At 40.7% G+C, this 20,822-nt stretch overlaps 2 protein-coding genes, 1 non-coding gene and 1 pseudogene across 3 annotated transcripts; 1 reads left to right on the forward strand and 3 right to left on the reverse strand.

The window, feature by feature from the left end:
• Positions 1-3,303: 3,303 nt before the first annotated feature.
• On the reverse strand, positions 3,304-3,481 carry LOC136281410 (U2 spliceosomal RNA; annotated as a pseudogene).
• Positions 3,482-3,794: 313 nt separating this feature from the next.
• Positions 3,795-5,393, reverse strand: LOC136280768 (uncharacterized). Its single transcript, XM_066166458.1, has one exon. It carries the CDS (start codon positions 5,391-5,393, stop codon positions 3,795-3,797), a length of 1,599 nt encoding a protein of 532 aa, XP_066022555.1.
• A 1,061-nt stretch (positions 5,394-6,454) lies between these two features.
• Positions 6,455-8,897, reverse strand: LOC131771906 (uncharacterized). The gene is made up of 3 exons (XM_066167233.1): positions 8,871-8,897; positions 8,663-8,775; positions 6,455-7,636 (listed from the first exon to the last, which is right to left on the reverse strand). The coding sequence occupies exon 3, from the start codon at positions 7,385-7,387 to the stop codon at positions 6,851-6,853; it is 537 nt and encodes a 178-aa protein (XP_066023330.1). The 5' UTR covers positions 7,388-7,636; positions 8,663-8,775; positions 8,871-8,897; the 3' UTR covers positions 6,455-6,850.
• On the forward strand, positions 7,945-8,063 carry LOC131771915 (5S ribosomal RNA). Its single transcript, XR_009339222.1, has one exon. It is a non-coding gene; the product is annotated as a 5S ribosomal RNA (ribosomal RNA).
• Positions 8,898-20,822: the final 11,925 nt, after the last annotated feature.

Raw genomic sequence — 20,822 nt, forward strand, 5'->3', positions numbered from 1 at the left:
CCACGAAAAGACAAAGAACGAGAACGCCACGATTTAAGAACATGGTCCACCGCATCAATACGGGGACGCCAGTTGTCAACATCCAAATCCCCAACACCAATGAACACACCCAAAACCTTGATTTTCGAAGAAGACCACTCGAGTGCGACTGGAGGGTCAGAACGACCACACCAGCCCCCCAGCCAAAGACCCTTGGATTTAGCCTGATTAAGCTTGGACCCAGAGGCTCTTTCAAAAAGAGCATAGGTCTCAAAAACCGCTTTGATGGCGTCGTCCGAGGAAACAATGAGGGACGTATCATCTGCATATTGCGAAATGGGTGAGAGAGGGGGAAAGCCGGGAATGAGCAGACCAGAAATGCGGGTATTGCAGCGGATGTTGGCCGCAAGAACCTCAGATACAAGGACATACGAAGGGGGGACAAGGGACAACCCTGTCTCACCCCCCGCGATAGATTGAAAAAAGCTGAGACGTAGCCATTGACATTCACACAGGATTGCACCCGATGGTAAAACAGATCCACCCAGGTGACAAAAGAAGGGCCAAAGCCCATTGCCACAAGGGTGGATCGCATGAAACCCCAGTCAACACGGAGAGAGAATGGCCACTGGGGTCTTCGAAGAAGACGCAAAAGAGACCACGTCCCGTAGAAGGGCCACATTCTCCCCGATAAACCGGCCAGGGACCCCGCAAGTCTGATCCTCAGCCACCAGAAAATGAATGACTTTTAGCAGCCGGCCCGCGATGGCCCGGGATGCGAGCTTGTAATCCACATTCAAGAGGGTGATCGGCCGCCAATTGCGAGGATCCAACCGATCACCCTTCTTGAAAGACAGGGAAATAACACCTCTGCGCTGAGAGAGAGAGAGAGAGAACCAGAGTCAAAGCAAGAATTAAGAACAGAGACAAGGTCAGCGCCCACGACCGGCCAGAACTTAAGATAAAACTCCATGGGAAGGCCATCAAGACCAGAGGCCTTACGTCTGGCCATCCCACGGAGAGCAGACAAGACTTCAACGACAGTGAGGTGACCCTCACACAAAGAGGACTGACCGCCAGAGAGAGAAGATGACAAATTCTCTAGGAGGTCAGCCTGAACATGAGGATCAACCGAAGATGCAGAAAAAAGATCGGAATAAAAGGAAGACAAAGAGGAACAGAGGTCAGAAGGGGATGAAACAATAGAGCCATCCCCATCTCTCAGCGCAGAGATCCATCTGTCAGAACCATGTTTCCGCTCAAGACGCAAGAAATATGCTGAGGACGACTCACCCTCCTCCACCCACTTGGCTCGAGAGCGAACCTGGGCCCCCCTGGCAGCCTGGAAGTCCATGGCGGCCAACTCAGCCAGGGCCGAGTGGTAAGGGCCAAGGCACGAGGAGGAGCCCAGGTCAACCTTAGACTTGAGGTGGTCGATTAGACGGACCAGAAGGTCACGGAGACCCGACCGGGCACTGGACTTACGACAGCAAAAGCGGATCGTAAGACCCTTCACGAGACTCTTCCCCGCATCCCACCACTTCACAAGGGAGGGAAAACGGGAGATGGAGCGACGCCATGAAGACCAAGCATCCGAAATCAGGGCAACATACTCGGGGTCATCTAGAACAGAAGTGTTGAGTTTCCAAAAGCCCGGACCAGGGGGAACAACATCGGGGATCGAGAGCGAAAGACACACACCACAATGGTCCGAAAAAGGACAAGGGACAATATTACACAAAGAAACCGAAGACACCCACGAAAACGGCACACCAAAAAGATCAATACGGGACGCCAGACTGCCATCCCACCTGGTCCAGGTAAAACCGGAAGAGGAAGGGTGGAGATACCTCCAGATATCGATGACACAACAGTCTTCGAAAAGATATTTAAGCGAGGAAGAACTGTCACGCGGGGAGACGGACAGGCCACCCCCCGCACGATCCAGGGAACGGTTAAAAACTTCGTTGAAATCCCCACAAAGAACCGTAGGGATCGAGGGATCAATCTTGGAATGAAGATCAACAAAGAACCGGTCACGCGCAGGGTTGCGGTTGGGGGCATACACACAACAGACACGAAAGGACTTGCCAAAGAAAGAAAATTCAACCTGTAAATAACGACCTAAGACATCACACCAAGAATTAACCAAAGACAACGAGGGGCGAAAAAGGACAATACAACCACACGAATGAGAAGACCCAGGGGAAACGGCAACAGAGAAGCCAGAAGAAAGAAACCACGACGAACACTCAGCAGATGACAAACAATGAGTCTCCTGGAGGCAGACAATGTCAGCACCCACAGGAAGAGACCGCAACCACTGCACCAGACCAGCTCTTTTAGACTGATCCCTGATCCCATTACAGTTCAGAGTCAGTATAGACAGGGCCATGATGAGGGAAAAAAAACCAGCCTTAATGCTAATGAGGGGGGCGACCACGGCTAGAAGCCTTTTCAGCTGCCAGGGCGACACTCCCCGGCAAAGAATGGTGGCCCCGACCACCCGAGTTCTTTTTAGATACCTTAGAATTCACAGCCTCCTCAGGGCTAGGCTGGGCGGGGCCAATGAGTCCTCCAGGGGAGACTCCGTCGCTGGACGCTTACGCGCCCCGGAGGCAGGCACCATCTCCGAGTCCCCCGACGAGGGGGGGGAGTCTGATGCACCACCATCAGCAAGGTCAAAAAGAGGCACCCCGCTTGCAGTGTCCAAGATCGACGTACCCTCAGGGAAAACACCCAATTTAATGTCAATCGAACGAGTAAGAACGCGTGGGATAACCATCACGAAGGGAAAGCAGAAGGAAATAAGGGCCCAAAAAAGGGGCGCACCCTAGATCCTGTACTAACCCCAAACGGGATGGGTGGCCAAAGAAACAAAGAAAAAAAACCACCAAGTTTTCCCTCCCGGCAGGTACTCACTTGGGGCAGAAAGAACAAATCGCAGATGTACTTACGGAAATCCGGCCAAAAGAGGAACACAATAGCGAGGTCACCCTTCCAATTGGTAACTTGACTTCTCGATCCGAACCTGAAGAAAGGATTCGAGCAGATACTATGACGCAGGCCAAAAACCCGCGTCAGGTAAGTATGCTTTTTCAGCGTCTGCCCTCGGTGAAAAAATCCACTTACCCCTAGGTCCTTGTGGTAGTGCTTTGCGCGCTTCAGAAAACGTAGGCCAGCGGCCGTTCCTGCCATTGTCTGTGGTCTGAATTATCATCCCTCTTTCACCTCTTCCCCCTCTAAGGGCGGGCAGGGCTCCTGTAAACATAAAAGAATGCTATACCGTTGACCTTGTTTTGGATTGAATGTGTCTTCCCCAGAGGGAAGTGGGCCGCACTTGGAGGTAGTGCTATACCGAGGCAACCCGTGGCTGAGACGAGGCAAGCCTCTTTTCCACAGCCCAGTTCAAAAACAAATCAGTTTACTATATGAGCTGCTCAATGAGCAGCGTATCAGATATTACGCTGATAAGAACAGATTTTTAAGTTTTGAAATGGATTTATTTAGAATAAATCTGTATACAGAGTAAAAAGTGCGAAACGCACGTGGGCTTGGCCCTTACTAATTAATTCTAAATCGAAAGAAGTTCGAAAGTCCAACAAAACTAATTAATCGCTAATGAAGTCCAAGAAAGGTCCGTGCAAAGTCAGTACTTACATATAACACTAAACATTACAAGTTATTGATATTCCTTAGACTAATATACCTTAACTTAATGTACCTAAATAAATCTTAAGCTAACAGTTAACTAATGAACCTAAATAGTAACTAATATTACAATGCTCAATAACTAAGTCAATTAACGGAACTATTTACAGAAATATTTCCACCAATAGTTTGTAGGAATCGCCATCTAAACGGCAAAGACCCGGAGCTTCCCAAGCATCCTTAAAATCCGAGAGCGGAAGCCTAAAAAAATCACAAGCCACTCTGTTCTTGACATCACTGAGGATATAACGAATCATACCCTCAGGAGTGTCATTTCCGTTATGAAAGGTAGCTTTATTTCGAAACTTCCAGACACCGTACAGGATCGTTTTGATTAAGAAACGGGCTAACTGGGCTTTTTTAGGGCTGACGGGAGCCCAACGGAAAAAGAAGACACGAGTGCACGACGGCAAGAACGGAAACCCGAGAAGGGAAGAGAGGACAGGAGAGAAAAACGACCACACACGTTTCGCACGAACGCAGTTAAGGAAACAATGATCGATTGTCTCTTTACGAGAGCAAGACGCGCATTTGTCAGAATCGATATACCCCCAATTTCTTAGAGAGTCACGCACCTTAACGGCGCGGAGGACAATTAACCAAAGTATATCGTTCTTATAGTTTTCGGAAAGCCCATCCCTCACAGAAACCCAGAAACGGTCGAGATCAAAATCTATCGGAAGAAAGGAAGACCAAAAACGATGGAGAATCGGGGAAGCAGAATTCTCTCTCAAGAGAGCTAAATAGCACTTCTTGGAAGAGAAAACAAAGTCTCGCCACTCTTGGCGGGAAACGATCCCGCGAAGGGAGGCGAGAATCGAAAAACATTTCTCGTAATAGGGTGTCAAATTTTGCGTACTCGGAGTGGAGTTGTCACGGAGAGAGCGCCACTCCGGCCGGCAGGAAGCAAGTCTAGAACCGAGAAAATATTTGGTTAGGAAAAAGGACTTTGACTCGCGATCATCGAGAATAGAAATGAGGGAAGCCAACTTAAGAGAATCACTTTTGATCTGAAAGTTAAAAATGCCGAGACCACCCTTCCCGAGGGACTGGTGGCAGGTCATCCGGCTAACCGTTTCAATGCGGGATCCCCACAGGAAAGGCCAGACTAAATTATTAATTCTTGAAATAACCCATTTAGGGACACACAAAACAGCAGAGAGATAAAGAAGTTTGCTAATTCCCAACACATTGATTATAAGTGATTTACCGACAAGGGAGAGGGAACGAGATTTCCAGAGATTAAGATGTTTCTCTAATTTCTCGAGTTTCGGTCGCCAATTATCGGCATCGGTATCGAGGCCAAAAACAACGCCTAGAATTTTCATTTTCGTCACCCACTTGAGGCCAAGCGGCTGGTCGCTGCGTGAACGCCATGCTCCCAGCCACGTGGCCTCAGTTTTTGCGATATTGAGACGAACTCCAGATCCACCCCCGTACACATTAATCATGTCAAACAAAACCTGAAGAGAACGATAGGACTTAACAATACAGGTCGTATCGTCAGCATAAACACCAACTTTATAACATAAACCTCGTGCGCTCGGAAGGAGAAAGCCCTCGATATCTGGATTATTTCGGATTTTACACGCAAGAGTTTCAACACAAAGAATGTACAACAAGAGAGACAGGGAATCTCCCTGTCTCACCCCGCGGGATAAAGGTATCGTGTCCGACAACCATTCATTCACAATAATGCGCATATTAGCGCCATTGTATAAGGTATTGATCCAAAAAAAAAGGATGGACCAAAACCGAAACGAGACAATAGATTTAACAAAAAGGTGCGATTGACACGATCGAAGGCTTTCTCTTGGTCAAGGCTAATCAAAATACCGGTCTCATTAGTGCGATCGATGTAATCTAACACATCTCTAAGGATGTGCAAATTCGATGCAATTTTACGTCCGGGCACGGAACAGGTTTGATCAGGATCAACGATAAATTCTAGAACTTTAGAAAGGCGAAGAGAAAGAACTTTGGAGCAGATTTTATAATCGACGTTCAGAAGAGAAATCGGTCGCCAGTTTTTCAAGTTTTTACGGTCACCTTTTTTAAAGATGACGCGCGTATTACTTGTCTTCATAGATTCACACATCTCCCCAGCACGATAACAAGCATTAAGGACACGGCACAAGTACGGACCTTATCTCCATCAACTAAACGTTGACGAAGACGAATTAACTTATTCGTTAAAGATACTTGCTTTTTACGCAAACGCCTCCGTTTAGTACGCGAAAAGGCGATCGATTCCTCTTTGATGGACAGTTTCAAAAACTCCCACCAATCCTGAAGACTCGCGAAAGAGGGTAAAAAACGTAGATGAGAATCAATCAATTTTTCAATAAAAGGACAGAAAACCTTATCTTTCAGAAGGGAATTATTAAAATTCCACACACCCGGGCCGCGTTTGGCCCCAGTGGGAATATCGAAAACAAGAGAAACAAAATCATGATCGGAAATTGGACAAGGTGAGATGTTGCATTCCACGCCGGGTGACAACAACTCCCTTGAGACTAAAAACTTGTCTAATCTACTCCTAATGGAGCGGGACGAATTGAACCACGTAAATTCCCTTGAGCCGGGATGCAAATTACGCCAAACATCAACAAGGGCAAAATCATTTTTCAACGACTTGTATTCTTTGTGAATAGAAATGTTTCCACCAAACTTATCAAGAGCATTATCGTAGCAATTAAAGTCCCCTCCGATGATGATTGCATCGGAAGGAATAAAAAAATTCGTGAAGAGAGTCAAAGAAAATCTTTCGTTCTGCAAGATTGGTGGGAGCGTAAATATTAACTAAATTAACATCTACATCGTTGCTCCTGATCGAAATACTGACAATACGACAGTGTGAGTCTTTTTTCCAAGAGACAATTTCATCTGAACATTTCGACGAAATCAGAGTGACCACACCACCCTGTCTACCAGAGGCCGGAGACCAAAAACAGCGGCCCAGCCATCTACGAGACAGGGATTTAATAGGGGATTCAGAACTGACTAAAGTTTCTTGAACAAAACAAACATCACAGTTGGAAGACTCGATCAAATCAAACAAAAGATTATGAGTAAGGTAGTTAGCAAAGCCCCTTGCATTAACAGTTAGAAGCTTGAAAAGAAAACTCTTGGAAAAAAGACTCACGCATGATAACTAAACTCACTTATTAGCAGGTTTCTTCTTCCCTTTCTTTGTACGCTTTGGAGACGCGTCCGCCGATTTCCTCTTCAAATCGACGGTGACATTCATGTCGGAATCCAAGGGGTCGGGCGACGAAGGAGGATCGGGAACAGGTTGTGAAGGAAGAGAAGGCGTCGGTTTTGCAGTAACAGGTGAAGAGGAACGTCTGGAAGCGGTCGAGAGAGAGTCAGAAAGAAGAGCAGGAATTCGATGCCGCGGCGGATCGGGCACAGATTGAACTGAGTTTACGAGGCCATCGGAGTTAAGAATCGGAGAATCGGGCGAAGAAACCAAAGGCGAGTCGCTAGAGTCAGAGAGGACAGCATCGGGAGGAGAAGAACTTTCGTCAGCGGGCACATCAGCGGGGGGAGAAGTTTCAGAGAATAAAGGGGCCATACGACCATACGAGCAATCGCTCAAACCATCATCGTCGTCAGATTCCACCGCGACATCGTCCTGCTCGTCGGTTGGAGAGACCGTCGAACAGAACCAAGAATACGTACATTTGATCCCCATATGGCCTTCCTCCTTACAGACACAGCACAACACAGGAGACGGACAATCACGGGCCAAAAGGCCGAGAAGCGATGCCGAAGCATGCCCTGGGTGAGGGGGGTGGTCGAGGGATCCTTCCCACGGTTTATGGTGGATAGTAGCAGGTCGCCCCCACAAGCCCTTGCGAGTCCCGCAGACGGTCCGAGAGGCTGACCCGTTTGGTATCTCCTCACTGTAAGATTTTAAAGCCAGATACACACACCTACGGACCTAAAACATTGTATGATAGGTTTTTAGGACACGTTATGTCTCTAGGGACCCCTCCCTCCCCTCCCTAGGGAATAGTACTTCAAATCGATGCTCCTCAATGTGTTAACTGGGTGGAGGAAAATACATTAGGGTTAGGTAACGACTTCGGGGTTAGGGTAACCATTTCTTAGGGTTAGAGTATCAATTTCTTAGGGTTAGAGTAACGAAACTAGGGCTTTAGAATTTCAAATTCGCCTACACTCAAGGATGTGGCCGCTTTACAGCCTGAACCTGGCCAATAAGAAGCACAATTTCGACCCCGTTTCCTCGTCTACGACCATACCACAGGGAAAGCACCGGTTCTCGTCTGATTACCGACGTTAAGCCCTATCGGGCGGGGTTAGTACTTGGATGGGTGACCGCCTGGGAATACCCCGTGTTGTAGGCTTCATTTTTTGTCTTGCGAACATCTGTAAACGTTTTATCCCAATAAATAGCTCTCCATACACCACAATTTCACATAGAGAGCCGTAGGTGAGTGAGGAACAAAATCAAAGCAAAAAACGAGGGGGGGAAAACACCTTTTTGTCAAAAATCGGCCAGCTAATGGCGAAAACTCTAGTGCGATCGACTTTTCTTACAGAGCGCGCGCGAGCGAGTGAGCACGCGCGAGATGAACAGTTTATGATGTCAAATTCTACCTCTGTGATATCAAATCACTCGAAATAACGAACGAAAAAATGAATAGGAAAAAACGCACACTTCTGAGACGCAGTTTTAAGCCATCGTGACATGGCAAAACACTCGCACACTTCCAAGAGGAGGCGCGCGAAAAGCGGCACTGAAAGTCGACAATGGTTGGATTCAGACTGCAAACGAATCGGGAAAAAGGTTCGATACTTTTACTACTCTGCTAGTTTATTTCCTTCCCTCGTTCATTCGTTCACTCGCTTGCTCGCACAAAGGATAAACTAACGATAGCAATAGCATTTCTAAAAGCGGCTCCAGTGACAATAAAACCGCTCAAAAGGTTCAAAGTGTACTCACGGTCCAAGTCGAATGACCTTCTATGCTCGCTCGCTCGGTCGATCGGCCGGTTGGTTTCCTTTCATTTCCTTTCCCTTCGCGCGCATAGCACAGCACGGCACGGCACGCACAACCTGCAAATACAAACGAACAGGACTTTAGACACAATAGAGCAGACAGGCCTTGAACAAAAACAGCCAGCAAAGTTATGCACCGCCCCGAAACTCACCTTGTTTCCTTCCTCCAGTCTCTCCAATGCACTTCTACCGAAGGGGAAGGCAGCTTTTTCGCATTGCATTCTGGGTAATTCTGTTAAGATTTGTGCGGGAAACCAGTCCCCTGCAAATACAAGGTTTTTTTTTTAAGTCTTCACGCAGGAAAAAATTTGGGAACAAACTTTATGAAATTAGATTCTTATTTCGCCGAAACAAACGTACTTATACTTGCTTACCTGCGAGAGACTTTTCGCGGTTTGCAAAGCTGGACCGAAACGTTTCAAAGAGGCGTCCCAATTTTGCTTCAAGCTCAGTTCTTTGAGCTAAAAGCGTCCATTCAAGCCAAGCTAGACTTTATGATGTCCCAGGCACTTTGCAAACAGCGAGTGTGTACTTTTGGTCGAAACGCTTCGACTTGAAAGGCGGTATTTTGCCTTGTTTTGAAAGAGCTCCGAAAGTGCATGCTTAACGACAGTGTAGAACCTCATGGAAAACATCAACGCTGCGCAAGCTCAGTTCTTTCAAACTAATTCGGTTCCATTCTCTGCTGAGTCCAGTCCCAGTACTACTCCAGCAAAAATTAGAGGGAAACGTGTTCCACACCACTGACACCTTCCAAAACCAACGGAGACTACGTTACAAACATTTCAATAACTTCATTCACACTTGATTGTTTTTCTTTTGTTTTTCTGACTGAAAAAACAAAACAAACAAATAGCAAAATAAATTGAACCATTGAATGTGTTTGTGGAATATGTACATAAAATACGACATAACAAGTTATCTTCTTCTGATTGGTGAAGAATAATTTGACAGCAGGCCAACTTGAAGTAGTATCATTACAATGCCAGTATTACAATAACTGCATATTTCATTGAGCCAAAAACCAAACAATCAAGTTGATGTTATTGAATGTTAATATTCTTGGAACTTGACAAGTTGATGCAAAACAATTTAAATATTCCAATAAATCAGAGTAAATGAGAACACACTAACATTTTAACTTTTCCTCACAAGGCTAGCCAAAAACTTCTTCCTTCACATTAGGAACAATAATTATTTTGCCAGTGTCAGCTAAGAGGCAAGGAGGTTCTGTACCAACATGCAAAGGAGCCAATCACTTTAGGATCAAGGGAAATCTGTCTTACCAGTATAATTCTATAAAACATATTCTCCTATGAAGGAGTAACTCATAATTATACTTGGATGTTACAGTCATCATTAGAAAGTGACCTCAGTTCAGATTTTCCTATTTGCAGAGAAACCTTCATTCAAATCATTGTTTTTTTCATTTATTCTCCAGCCTAACCCTCAGACTCCCATCTATTTTTGTTGACTTGTGACTAATACATAATTTCTCCTTAAGTATCAATACAAAATAAGTAGAAAAAGGAATGAAAATAAACTGAAAAATAGCAATCAGACATTATTAGTTCACCAGGAGCAAATTCTGCCAAATTCTGTATGGTAGACAGTAAGGGGAATTACTAATGATAATTTCAAAGATCTTGAGATTAAAATGGTTAAAGAATGTCTCCCACAATACCCACATTGAAAGGTTTCTCTTGTTTTGGCCACTTGTGCATCTATGACTTGAATCAGTCTGCTGAAGGGTTTTCTTCTACTTCACTTTGCCTGAATTTGATTATTATCCAACATTTTCTCACTTTTTAAACTTACCTGTTCAAAAATAGCCCATTAATTCTTAAACTCTACAGAAGTAATTTCTGATACAACATCAAGTGGACAATTAATGAGAATAAACTAAAAAACATCAATTAGAGAATAATAATTTAATCCAAGACCAAATCATTCAAACTCGCATCCTGATAATTGTATGGCAGACAATAAGGAGAATTACCTATGAGATCTGGGAATAGAATGTATGATAGAATAATCAATTCAGGCCAAGTGAGTGTTAAAACTCTGTGCAATCGTAAATAAATGCCATGGATGAAATACAGAAGTAAGCAAGTGAGTAGCTAAGTAATTTCTTTCGCTTCAACATGATGAGAATAATGAAAGCATTACAGGCTTGAGGGGTCATCTGTAACTAGCTAGTACCTATGTAAATAACCATCCAGTAAAAGCAGATGAAATATATGTAATGAATAACACTTCAAAGTCAATACATGATGATGCAAAATGTACTTTTATTATTTAAGGTAATTTATCATTCAAAATCAGACATCTTCACTAAAACAGTGCAAATAAGCTGGTAAATCTGATTTCCCTAAATGTTGGATCAGTTTTTACCTTTCTATAAAACTGCTTAAAACTATAAGAGTCACTAAATTAACCCAAGACAAATTTCCACACAACAGCATCTCCATAACTGATACAATTTTTCATAAAATAGGTGGAAAATCATGGAACAACAGTCTTATTCTGTCTTCTTAACCCTTTCACTCCCATAGTGACCAAGAAAAAATTTCTCCTCACAATGTCTATACATTGACAAGACAAGCAGACAAGTGATAAGAATAAAGAAAAATGTAATCAGGGGATTAGTAGTTGATCAAATACCAAATTTTCCAAACTACCATCATAAGAATTGAATGGCAGACAGTACAGAGAATTACTATTGAGATCTTAGGACTGAAAGGGTTAAATTACATGGACTGTTGTGCCAAACAGCTACATATACCTTTTCACTAAATCCCAACTTCAAATCAAATTTTATACAAAACCACATCCAAAATCTGTGGCACTAATGTTTGGATATTACAAGGAGAGGTTACATGTTACTCACTTCTGGGAGTCTAACAGTTAAAATGTTGACCCATTCACAGAGAGAAGGAAATATTCAAGAACATTTAAAATTTTATCTCATACCTGCCTCTTATTAGGTTGTTGCACCATTAAACAGTTCTTGTATTTGCATTGCAGCCCTGACATCATGCAGGCACATTGAAACATTTTTTTGCAAATTTCTAAAATTAAAAAAAAAACATCAGTACTAGCAAACATCATCCAAAGAATTCAAAATTTCTGACCAGAAAAACCTACAAAAAATAAACAAACAAAAGCACTGGCAATGATAAATTACCAAAAATGTTACTAACTTGAAAGGTGAACAATGAATACTATACCTCAAATACCTGAAAACACCTTCTAAAACTGCAAAACTGTTATATTCTGATTACCATGTGACAGCTAACTCCAGCATACAACTAAAAAATTGCAAAGAAACCTAGCACCACTGGAAATATGTCTGCTGCATACTACTGTCAGTACAAACTGACTTGATTGTAGTTCTCAAAAATGGTGTTCCTTTCTTTAATTATCACCTGAAAAGAGTCACTTTTGTGAGTAGTTGAGTAGTAACACTTAAAGTGTTTAAATATTACAAAAGTCCTTAGGATTAAATCACATTCACTAAGTACATTCCCAGACAACAATCATTCGATGCACACATACTTTTCATGCATACTTTTGCTAATTAACATTCAACTCATGTTTCTTGCACATATTCAGAACCAAGTACTCTGATATCCAGACTGGAGGCAAATTACATCATTTCCATAAAACACAGCTACACCATATTCCATTTACTTTAACCACTTAACTCCCAAGATCTAATAGCTAATTCTCCCTTCTAGCTGCTATATATTTCATAGTACATTACCGACAAGAATTTTGGGTTACATCAACGTAACAACTGCTATCAGATGACTTTCAGTAGGCTCAGTACCTGTTTGCTGGACTGATTAATGTATGGATAACATAAAGAGAAGTTACATATTCATTTCATCAGGGAGCAAGAGGGTAAAACAACAATCATACAATTGTATAATGCTTTTTATAGGACCCAGCAAATACCAGACCATAGCATGTATTCTGTTATGACTTGCCACCTCCAAGTCTAATTATTTTACAGAACAAAAAAATTAATAAATAACATAGAAAATATATTGAAGTATTCATCTTCTTTAATTTCAAAATAAAATAAACAACTGCCAGTTTGGCTGACTGCTAAGTGCTTACCCTTGCAATCCAGAGCCAACAAGAGGATTTGTTCCTTACTTGTGGGCCTCATGTAAATTGCCTCATTGTTTTTTTTTTTCTTTTAACATTCAACATTTCATTTATGTAAGATCAAAACATTTCCTTTGCCAAAATAGCAAAGTCAAAAGATATCAATGGAAAAGAGGAAATGATTAGCAATTAAAGAAGCTAATGATTGTTAAACAAATTCTCCCTAAAAGCACCTCAGAAAATGTATACACAACAGTATGGAGAATAAGCATATTGATGATTGAATGTAAATATAACCCCCTTGTCACTGCAAAAATTATGGGTGACATTTATAGCTGACACTACTGTTACCAATGATCTTAATGGTCATACCACTTCACAAACTTTGCCACCATGGTTTCAAGGAATAATAAATAGCTGAGGGTGGAAGCAACTTTTTGAAAAAACTATAGTACAACCACTAATGTGTACCACAAGAGTTTGTATTAAGACTACTGGTCAGTGATAAATAATCCACTACTGTTCTGAAAAACTATCATTATGTCTTTTAGCCCATGACAAAAATATTCACTATGCTGATAAGATCCCTTCAACTCCCAAGATCTGATTGTTAATTCTCCCTTCTAAATGCTGGACATTTCCATGTAAACTAGTGACAAGACTTAAGTGTTACATCAAGATAACAACTTCTTCCTGACCGGTTTGTGTAATCTTGTAGCCTGTTTGCTGGATAATGTATGGATATTATAGGGAGAAGTTACATGTTAATCACTTCTGGGAGTTAAAGGTTAAAAACAATGTTGATCAGGTTACAAATTAAAAATACAAGAATAGTTTACATCAAAAATATCAACCCTCAGTACAAAAAGGTTTAACAATTTAATATTTCAATATCGAAAGAAAGCCACCTAAAAACCAAACATTAAATTTATCAGGGTAAAAAAAAGCACATTATGTTTGCTTCAGAGGAATATGTCAAACATCTTGGAGTCTCAATAAATCAAAACCTATCTTGGAAGTATTGTGTACTGATGAATGAAAAAATTTTTAAGTAACAGTCAGTTGCACTCAATGCAATTTGAAGTCACTTAAAATCATTGGTGACCTTCTTAAATGTTTGTTAATCCCTAACAGCTCCTTTCATAAGTTATGGAATAACTACCTGAGTGATTGAGGAGGAGGAGGAGGCCGGCAACATATATCAGGGCCCAGCACAGTTTTTCAGAGGCTGATAAGCACTTATCCATGGTTAACTTTTCATCTGGGTTTCTTTATTCTATTGTCCAAAATCCTTCTACTGATAACTCTCACTATTCTCAAAACAGCATCCAGTCATCACATTGAAGAAAAAACAAAAAGTACCAAATTTTCTTATGAACATCTCTGAACTGAAATCACATTTCACACTAACTCTGCTGTTATCTTAATAACCCACCTCTGAACAGTTGAACCCTGGATATGATTTCAATTCTACTCAAACAGGCCTAATACACTTTATACACTTGGCTAGCAAAAATTACCCATACAATCCCATTATTTAGTAATTAAGCGGTCATATTTTTGATAATCTTCCTTTCAAATCATCATTCAGAGTCTTATACATCATGTTAGTAACTGTGAGAGACCATCGAACATTGAACACAATTACTTATACTTACATAATTCACTATCATACGCAGTCTTATCATGCCACAATTTTCTACAACAACAAAAAAAACAAAACAATAAATGGAATTAAAAATGGGTGCAAAACAATAGAATGAGCTCCCAACCTATCTTTGCCAAATGTCAAAACAGGCCTTTGAAGAAAATTTAACACAATACTTTTAAGGTGAAGAAAACTATAATCTAGTGACTCTTAGGAGACAAAGGGTTCAAGGGAGTGTACAAGGAATTGTCCATCAACTGATGTAGCCAACAGAACTTAGCAAGATTCTTGTCATTTGAATAAGATTAAATAAGAAAGCTTTCAAGCAATCCCTGTCTTGAATATTATATTTCCTGTTCACTTTTCACATCTATATTAACCCTTGAACCCCTAACAGTGACTACCATCTAATTTCTCCTTACAATATCACCCATGAATCAAATCAAGGATCAGGATAAAGATCCTCAACTAAAGAAGCTCTTGATTGTTCTACAAATTCTCCTTCTCAACACATTAGGAAATGTATGGAAAACAGTAAGGAGAATGTGTATACTGATGTTAGGGTGTAAAGGGTTAAGTTGAGAAGGACAAGCCAGAAAAAGGGGATGTTGTACAAACCCACTACACAAAGGTTGGACATCACACAAAATGGTCTCACTTAGTGGCTACAAACTAGGTTTTTTTTTTTTTGTGGGAGGGGGGAGGGTGTGGTGGGGTGCTTTTTGAAGTACCAATACATGTGAGTTTAGGAATATTTTAGCAATAACTCCTGAACTATTCAATCAAATATAATAAAATTTGGAAGGGTGATGTCCCTTTGGCTGCAACACAATGTGGGATAATTTTTGTAGGTTACCTTAATATATGCTGTAAGAAGGTAAACTGCAAATGTTGTTTGCTTGATATACATAGGTACAAAGACAAAAGAAAATCTTAGGAGATACCATGCGAGAACCCTGAAAGATTTAGAATGTTGTGACACATATGGGAGGATTTCAGAATGCGTTAAACTTTCCAGCTGTAAATAAGAGGCAAGAAATTTTGAGATAATAGTATAGAAGATATATATACACACAGTCTGTTCTTCATGGGTCAATGTAACAGTTACACTGTTAAAAGGAAAGTAACTTAGTTACACAGTTGGAGCTTAGAAGCTCTTGAAGGAAGCTATGCTGAGCTTGCAGTGAAATTATTCCATGGACCTCAGAAGGGAGGGGGGGGAAGTTCTGATCTAATCAACAAGAACCTCCACACAAACAAGGCAACATCTACCACTGAAGAGTGTAAAGTTTACATCAAGGCCACATACCCACTTGGAAAGACTACTCCAGATGTTCATTGAGAGCATACAAGGAGCCATCACCCAGTAAACAGGTCATCAACCTGATCATTCAATCAAGTAGAGACTTACATTCCTCATGAACGGAACATAAATCATGACTTCGAGTCTAAAGGTGGTATAATTGGCATAAGCCAGAGGCATGGGACAGTGGAGGGAGGGTTCCTAACACAAATGTGCAAGCTGTAATGACTACAGTTGCCAAAAACATGGGTGAGATTCATCACACAGCAATTGAGGCATGCAAAGAATCTGGTAAAAGTACAGGAACAAAGATGACATCAAGAAACTGATTTCCACCTTGACAATGCCAATGTCAGATCTATTTGGTGTTGACGCAATAAATATGCCAATAAGCAACCTTGCTACAGGAGCAGTCATGCCAGATAACTTGGTGCACTGCCTTCTCATTCTGAAACCCTGGTGGTGGAGGGGACAAGGTCATTTGAAAGAAAACAAATGCATACTAATAGAGTTGGATTTTCAAAACTGTGCACAAACAGGATTTATTTCCTTGACACCTGTCTGTCAAGATCTAGAGATATAAACCTCAAATAGGTGCTTAATTAGAAATTTTGCTACATTCTTTGAGCTTTGGCACACACAAACAGGTCTCTGAGAGAGGACAAAGTGCTATAATGTGCTCTTGAAGAAGTTTTAGTTCTAACAAGTCTACCAAGAAGTCATGTACATGATATTGCTGAGATATCAACTGCATTCAGTTCAGATGGTAACTACTTCAATTGGGAAGATAACAAGGATTTTATGATGAGGATTATGGGTTCAGCAACTTTTGACAACCTTCCCAATAAGTACTTTGAGGTCTTATAACTACCCCACTTGCCAAGAATGGCTGCAATCATGTGGATATCAAATGTGATTGTCATAACAAGATAAAGCGGTTAAATATAGTGAACAAGTCAGAAGAGGGTCATCCACTGGTTAGAAACTCAAAAGAGAATAGGAAGATCTGTCACGCCAGTGCCTTAACTCTAATCTAGTGAACAAGATTAACTTAAGACTTTTTCTAGGTGACGCTTGTAACAGGATTGCAAAGAGGGTAATTTGCCCTGGGAGGAGGAAGTTGTTTCTGGCAGGATGGTTTTAAGACAATAAGGATGCATAATCAGCAACACAGAGTAGACAACATCCTATCCATCATCTGAAGTTGCATAATGAGAAGGCAGACTTCAGAGTGTTGCTCCATGCTGAAAACTCCACTCAAGATCATGGCTGCATGGTAGTTCAGTCACCTGATACTAATGTAACAATCCTTTGTATCTCTACATAATAACACTAGAGATATAACCAGCTATAGTTCTGCACTGGGACAAAAGAAAAGCAAGAAAAGTTTCATAATAGGGAAGCAAACACAAGAATGTTACTTCATGATGCTGAGGACTGGTCACATGATCATGGCTGCAGTATAGTTCAATCACCTTGATACCAATGAGGCTGTCCTTTGTATCTCTAGATAATAACATATGAGATATAACCAGCTATGGTTCTTCACAAGGTCAAAGGACAAGAAGAATGCATTCAAGATAGTTAGCATACAGTGCCCCTGTGACATGAAATAGAGAACATACTACCCACCATCTGCCAGTGAAGTTGCATGATGAGGAGGCAAACTCAAGAATATTTTTCTAAGCTGAAGACTGTTCTCATAATCATGGCTGTGAGGCAAACCGATCAGTCCGTTGATATTGATGTGGCTTTCCTATGTATCTCCACATAATGACATTTGACATTAATTATGACCAGCTATAGTTCTGCACTTGGATAAAGGAAAAGCAGGATGCTTTGAAGATATTCAACATGCACTATCTGTGCAGCAAAATGGAGAAAATTCTATCCTCTATCTGAAGTCTCATTTCAATAAGGAGGCAAACACAAGAATGTTTCTCCATGCTGAAGACTGTTCTTATGATCATGCCTGCAACATAGTTCAGTCCCATGCCACTGATGTAACTGTCCTTTCTATCACTCGGTAACAACATTTGAGATATAACTTTGTACCATACTGAAGCACAAGACAAACACCAACATCCAATAAACAATTTTGCAGAAAATCATAGCCAAGAGTTTTGCAAGCTTTTACCAGCATTTAATGCTTATACAAGATTTGACAACACAGGTGGCTTTGCAAAATTGGTTAAAGAAGGGTTTGGAAAGTTATTATCAATAACAAGCATGTGTGCACATATTTACAGTAATTAAAGAGTTTGGAAAATGACTACCACTGTGTTTTTTAGTTTCACCTGCAAACATTGTTATGGTAACAGTCTAACAAACTGAAATTAGCCCGCATTTACTTTTGACACTCTAACATCAGTATGTGTATTCTCCATACTGTCCTCCATTTCCAAAGAGGCTGACAAGGAGAATTTGTTTAACAGTCAAGAGGTACTTTAGCTGGTGATCATCTCTTCTATTCTTATGACTTTCATGTTTGATTCAGAGGTGATATAATAAGGAGAAATTAGATGCTAGTCATTCTTAGGGGCTAAAGGGCTGGGTAACTGCCAAAGTTACTCCCTTTAAAAAAAATTATATTTAGATGTGTAGTTCTGTTCATATTGCTGACAGCATTTCTGAGCCCACATGTGTGGGTACTTCCAAGAACACCCTAAATGAGTGAGAAATAAGTATCTATGTAACTAACCTCGCAATTGGTGGCTCTGATTGATGTAGCAATGATATATGGTTATTAGGAAATCATTGACTGGTCTAATGTCAAACCTGTGTTATGTGGGGCTACAAAGTGCCTTCTTTTGGCCTCTTTTTAAAATCTCCTCTCCCACCATGGGAGGAACTGAACATTCAAGTAAAACTATGTGACTAAGTAAGAAGCCATCAGGCTACATGGAATACAAACAAAAAAATTTCCATAACTGTTATAATCAAACAAGTCTTCACTAGTCTTGTAAATTATGGTGTTCCTTCTGATACCATGCCAATTTCCTCCCGTGTAGGCCACAGTTTGATTCTAGAAACTCAATCACCCCAGATAAATGTTAAATGACTTTACTCAAGCTTCCAAATTCTCCCCTGTGAGACAATTAAATCACAGATAATACATCTGAAACATGCAACATCAGGCAAAAAATTCGGATGACCAACTTCTACAACTAGATTTGCAACTACCTGATATTTAATTCAAGTTTGCTTCTGTGTAACAAGTTAAAATTACAATTTAAAGGAACAAAAAAAAACCCTTGCCTTTCAACCATGAACTTATTACTCCCACTCATATTACCTTGCAAATCTTAACCTTTTAATTCTCAGAAGTGACTAACATGAAACTTCTCCCTATAATATCCATACATTGTTCAGCAAACAAGTTATGAGAATATTCAAACTCATCAGGCAGAAGCTGCTATCTTGATCTAGCACCAAGTTCTCAGAACTAATTTACAAGGAAATGTGTAGCAGCCAGAGGGAAAAATTAACAATCAGATCTTGGGAGTCAAAGGGTTAAAGCAAGCCTCTAACATGCAATTTACTTAAAGATTTTCATTGACAGTCACTTATCCTGGCTTGATCATTAAATGACTGTGTGTGTAATAAAGTACTTTGGAGGAGTATCAATATTATGACATAATAGCATTTTCTAGGAAATCATATAAACTCAATTCATATCAGCTTTTCTCTTGTCTATGCATATCTTATAAAGGGTTCTTTACTTTAGAAAATTAATTATGAAGGTACATTAACATTATCACAACCTATAAAATTAAAAAATAAAGTATGTAGATAAATTTTAAAAAATGGTGCATAATACAATCCTAGACTCGCATCAATCCCTATTCACATAAATCTTAACTCAGTAGCCCATGTGGAGTTTCCTTTTTCTTGTCAATTACTTGCATTAAATTGAGATAACAGATATAATGTTTTTGTAAATTGTTTACAGCATTGATTGAATCGAGTTTCAGGCATGTGACTGAGCCCCTACCTAAGGGAAATCAATTGCTTGAGATTCATAGTGCTGCACACTTGCTTACATGCAAGAGTGCTATGTTTGCTCTTATGCTAGCTTTTGCATTCGAAGGTTTACACACTGTGTGTTTGCCTGCTCATGCTTCATTGTTCAGTGGCGCATGCTTCATTGTTTGTGGTGTGTTATTTGAAACAAAAGCATAAGCTCATTACTGTGTGCTCTAGGGTGCTCAGCAAGTGTGTTATAGCAGTTATTTTCAAGTGGAAGCATGTTGTGAGCATGTTATCACCTATGTCCCTAAAATCATATAGAGGGTCACAAATTATAACAAATAAGTAAAACTCAAATTACAGTAAGGACTCTAGAACCTTCGGATTCGAGAAATCCTTTCAAAGTTTCAGATCAGTATTTTGGAGTAGCAAAGGCAATTCAAATTTATAAGAAGTGCTCGTCTATGGAAGTCTCAAACTATTGCCAGCCATCTCATTATTATCTATTTTGAAAACATACTTGAGGAACTAAATCTATACCAGACTAGCCAAGTATTTTGAGAAATTTCACACTGTAGAATGCTTACAAGCAAAAAAACCCAACAGCGGCACCAAAACTGATAATTTTTTTGCTATAAATTCTACTACATTTGCTGATCACAAAAACAAATCATTTCACTGATACAAATTGTGCTTAAATGGGGCATTTGGATACAATTTGGGCCCAAGAGGGAGGAAATTTCAACACTAACCAATCCACAAGAATTCAAATGCCTGGGATTCAGGAATTTTGAAGCTTGAAACTGTTCAATGCATAACAGAATCAGGCCTACAGCAAGTCTTAGGTGGAGTAACACAAAGCACAGTGCTGGGACCATTCCTATTTCTGCTGTATGTAAATGACATGATTAAAAGATCCACTGATCTGGATTTCCACTTATTTGCAAAATACAACATCAGTCTTCTTCTACATGCTCCAAATTTACATCAACTTGAATTTGAATTGAGTTTGGAGAACTAGATTAACTTCATTGGTGCTTCAAAGTAAGTCAATTGTTCTAAAAAAAA

Source organism: Pocillopora verrucosa, chromosome 5 (assembly GCF_036669915.1).
Source record: "Pocillopora verrucosa isolate sample1 chromosome 5, ASM3666991v2, whole genome shotgun sequence".
Classification (NCBI taxonomy): domain Eukaryota; kingdom Metazoa; phylum Cnidaria; class Anthozoa; order Scleractinia; family Pocilloporidae; genus Pocillopora; species Pocillopora verrucosa.